Source organism: Pteropus vampyrus, unplaced genomic scaffold (genome assembly GCF_000151845.1).
Source record: "Pteropus vampyrus isolate Shadow unplaced genomic scaffold, Pvam_2.0 Scaffold124, whole genome shotgun sequence".
NCBI classification, from domain to species: domain Eukaryota; kingdom Metazoa; phylum Chordata; class Mammalia; order Chiroptera; family Pteropodidae; genus Pteropus; species Pteropus vampyrus.
The window spans coordinates 563,253-567,308 of record NW_011888905.1 but is presented as its reverse complement, the minus strand read 5'-3'; the positions used below and the strand labels follow the sequence as shown (position 1 = coordinate 567,308).

The window sequence follows — 4,056 nt, the reverse complement described above, 5'->3', positions numbered from 1 at the left end:
CGTCGCTCCCGCTGGCGGAGCAGCCCCTGGCCGTGGGGGTCTTCCTGGACTGCGAGGCCGGGCTGGTGTCCTTTTACAACACAGCCACGGCCTCCCACATCTTCACCTTCCCCAAGGCCACCTTCTCCGACACGCTGCGCCCCTACTTCCAGGTCCATCAGTATTCACCTCTGTTCCTGCCTCCCCCCGACGTGGTCACTGACAAGCAGGAAACCGTGTAAATGCCGTTAAGGCGGAATGTGGGTGGTTTTCTCCGCTGCTGCTCTCCCGTGGCGAGACCAGCGCCGGGCTTGTGGTGGATCCTTAATAAACGCACGTCAAACGATGGCTGTGAGGACTGGAACACTGCGGGTGGTCGCTCCGAGCTGGACAAAAGCGAGATCGAGCTGTGATCACTCGGGTCCCTCCACCCCCTTTCAGTGGGTTCAGTGCTGTAATGGCCGAGTCCCAGCAGGGTGGCCCAGAGGTCAGGGGGCGTGGGTCCTCCCAGTTTGACGTGATTTGACCCACTGGATGACTGAGAGACCCCAACTTTATGCAGAAGTGAAGGCACAAGCTGGACAAAGACGAAGGGAAAGCCCACTTTACACAGATAAAGTGTCGGCCCTGGTACCCGACCGGTCCATCTTTATGCAAATGAGGAATCCAAATTGGCACAGTTGGATTGGTCCCAATACCACTGTCCTGAATGGTCAATATGATTGGTCAGTATGAAGCAGCTCTGATTGGTTGGTAAAGAAGCAGATGTGGCTAGAGCTCTAATTGGATGAGGCAGACTTCAGCCCATTGGTCAAATTACAATTCCAGGAACTCCTTTATAAGAGTGAGCTCAGCCGGCAGAAGCCGTGCAGGAAGCTGACTGGTCAGCCTGGGACTTTCTTCTGAAATGCGGAGTGAATAAGAGGTCTTGGCCAGCAATGGCCATTCGATTCTTGGTTATGAATTTGAGCCCAGTTAAGTAAGAGGAATCCTTCTTGGGAGTTGTCTTTCTTCTCAAGGTTCACGATACCTAGGATGGTGCTCAGTTCTGTCACCCCTGAGGATGATCTTGCCCGTTAAGACTCCTGGAGGAGGATCGAGCTCAGATTTATAAACAGCCTAGTAGGCATTGTCAAACGGGACTCTATTGTGCTCTGCACGTCAGGGAGAAGCTGCTCTGAGCTGCCCGCCTCCTGCACTGTGCCTCTGCCTTCGGGCCGCCTTTATTGAGGAGTTCCCGGGCCCCTAAATTAACCAATGGGCTGAAAACCTGCCCCAGTTCCCCCCTTCAATCTGAAAATTCGAGACAGTTCTATTTTGGTTTGTGGCCAAGGCCTTGCCTGGACTCACCCAACTAGACATTTACATCTTCAGCCAGCCAACCAGCCAACCAACCAACCAACCAACCAGAGCAACTCCTTTTGATGAATCAGGCTGGTGCTATTTGGACCAAACTGTGAGGATTTGGAGCCCTCATTTACATAGAAGTGGACAAATCAGGGACGGGTGGGCAGTCTCTCTTATATATGCCAGCTTCGCAAATGTGTGATACATACTTAAAGATGCAAACATTGTTCTGCTGAGAGGCTATTATACAAACAAAACAAGCAGTGCTAATAAGTTATACTTAACGTGACCTTCATAAACACGTCACATGTTGAAGTGATTCTGTTTTTAGTAGCTGCCATTAACTCACTGGGCACCTGGCGTGAGTCACTGTATTGTGTCATTTTCTTATTTGCTGAACCAGGGGATAGGAGGCAGCCCCTTTAAGGAGCGTGACAGGCACACGCCCGAGGTTCTAAGATTGTACAACGGCCACCTGGAGAGATGGGACCAAACGCGAGAGCGAGGGCAGCGTGGCCGGCCTCCCTGTGCTAGGCACCCTGGGAGCACGTAGAACAGCTTCAGCCCACAATCCCCGGTCTGCTTGGGCTAGGCGAACACTTCCCCTTGAAGCCCTGAACGCTTACACTGTGCTGTCACCCATTTAACTCGTCAAGAGGGGTCGGCTTGTTGCCTCTAGGAAGGCTCCAATCAGCCGCAAATCTCCCGAGTTTCACCTTTTGAAGCGTTCTTGGCATGTCCTAGAGAAAGCTCCAGGTGCGTTGGAGCAGCGGGGAGCCTCGGACCCAGCAGAGGAGATGGGATGAGACGGGACGGGAGAGAATCGTGGGCTGAAGGAGGGGGTGCTGAGTGAAGGGACCTGGCTGGAGGCACGAGAGGATGGAGCAGCGGCGGCGTGTCCCGAGGGTGCACAGGGGGCTGTGATTCGTCCTGCACGCAGAGAGGGTCCTGTCCCCCGAGACAGGTTCCCCCCTAAACTGTTAGGTTAGCAGCAAATCTAGAGGAAACATAAACCCATGGCCCAGAGGAAGGAGCCGCCCCCACCGCTGTGGGTGGGCCCGGTGCTCTGGGTGTAGACCGTAATGACGTGACTGACAAGCGACACCTCGCAAATATCACACACATTTCAAAGGGAGCAGCGGTGGTTCCTCGAGGACTAAGTTGGCCCTCTCTCTGGTCATCAGAGTCAGGAGGGGAGGAAGAAGCCTGAGCCCAGTGAGACCAGCACCCAGCCCGCTCAGCACCCAAGCACAGAGCGAAGCCTTAAGGAGGCACAGGGCTTCCCGGCTGCAGGACTATCGACACCCCAGTTCCCTCCTTCAGTCTGAAAATTCGAGACAATTCTATTTTGGGCCCTGACTGGACTCACATGTGGCTAGACGGGACACAGGCACCTGTCAGAATCCCACCGCCTGTAACCGCAGGGCCTGCTCTCATCGGCAGGTCAGGGCTGCTTGTGATTCTTCACTCTTGGTTACTTGCGCAGCGTAACGGGAGGGCAGCCGAGTTCCGGCCGATGACCGACACAGGAGTCGGGCTACTTAGAATGGGCGTCGATTGTCAGAGCACCGGCGGTCAGAGAGGGCAGCAGGTGATCACCTGCAGAAACGGCCTTCTCCTTTCAGTCCGGCTTAGGTATTTAAGGGACAATTTGGGCATTATTCCAGGGGCTGCAGGAAGGTTTCACGGAGCCTCCCCCCTTGGCAACGTGGCCCTCCGGTGGCAAAGATGGGAGGAGCCTGGAAAGAATGCTAGACCGTGAAGATGGTGATGGGCGAGCATAGGGGCGCTCATCGTGAGTTTCAGGGCGACTTTCTCTGGCAGGGGACAATGAAGGAAAAGTGAGGCCGGGGACACTGAAATTTCCTACGAGGTGACAGAGGGTGCCCTCTTCATAATCCCTTACGAGAAGTAATAGAAGCTGAAAGTAAGTGAGGGGGAAATGGCCATAAAATGAGGAACGAAATGTTGCTGATGTCGAAAAGTGACTGCTACCGAGCGTACCGCTCCCCTGCCAGCTCTGCCTCCCCTCCCTGCAGCAGGCCTCCGTCCCCATTACTTCAACCTTTGTGTCCTGTTTCCGTATTTCTAACTCCTGTGTCTAATGACCTTTCTGAACCGTAAATAAACCTTTGCCTTTTCTGCGGCGATACCCAGATGGTTGGACATGGCTGATGAAAAACAACTAACTGAATTTTTTGGCCAGTGTTACTGAACCAGAGGAAATTACCCAAAGAGCATATTCAAACGGCCGGTTCACTTAAAGAATGCACTAGCGGCCGCGGTCATACCAATCAAAGTGACGACACGAAATAGTTTTACACGCGTCAGGCCGACAGATTAATAAGGCCACAAGCTCGACGGCTGGAATGGGGGAGGAAGAGCTATTTCCAGGCAGCGTCAGCACCAGCCAAAATGCAAAATATGCTCTAATCTCCCAACCTCGGCGCTGGGCCGCTGTTACCGCGCCAGCGTCAGCAGCGACAGCTGGAAACCACATCAGTGCTTATCAGTAAGGAATGGATGAAGGCGTCATGCTGCTCTACATGAAGGGCATTTTAAAACGATGATTTGACTTGAAAGGATTTTCATGAGGGTTTGTCAAGACAAAAAGCAACAGGCAGAGCAGCGTGTATAACATCACCATTTTGCAATTAATAATAACGACCCTAACGGAAAAACAAAACACTCACGCACACCTGCGGGTAGACGCATGGAAGAGGGTTTCGG

General features: G+C 53.4%; 2 protein-coding genes and 1 long non-coding RNA gene across 3 annotated transcripts in view; 2 read left to right on the top strand and 1 right to left on the bottom strand.

Moving 5' to 3' along the window:
- Positions 1-1,645, top strand: part of LOC105296324 (E3 ubiquitin-protein ligase TRIM38-like) — a 7,878-nt gene extending 6,233 nt beyond the window's left edge. The window contains exon 3 of the mRNA XM_023534398.1: positions 839-1,645. Within this exon, the coding sequence (XP_023390166.1) occupies positions 839-885 (47 nt within the window). The 3' untranslated portion in view covers positions 886-1,645. The remainder of the gene's footprint in view (positions 1-838) is intronic.
- LOC105296327 (histone H2B type 1-A) overlaps positions 1-4,056 on the top strand; it is a 101,351-nt gene that overhangs the window by 77,513 nt on the left and 19,782 nt on the right. The window lies entirely within an intron of this gene.
- On the bottom strand, positions 71-2,178 carry LOC105296326. Its single transcript, XR_896247.2, has 2 exons — positions 2,043-2,178; positions 71-365 (listed from the first exon to the last, which is right to left on the bottom strand). It is a non-coding gene; the product is annotated as an uncharacterized LOC105296326 (long non-coding RNA).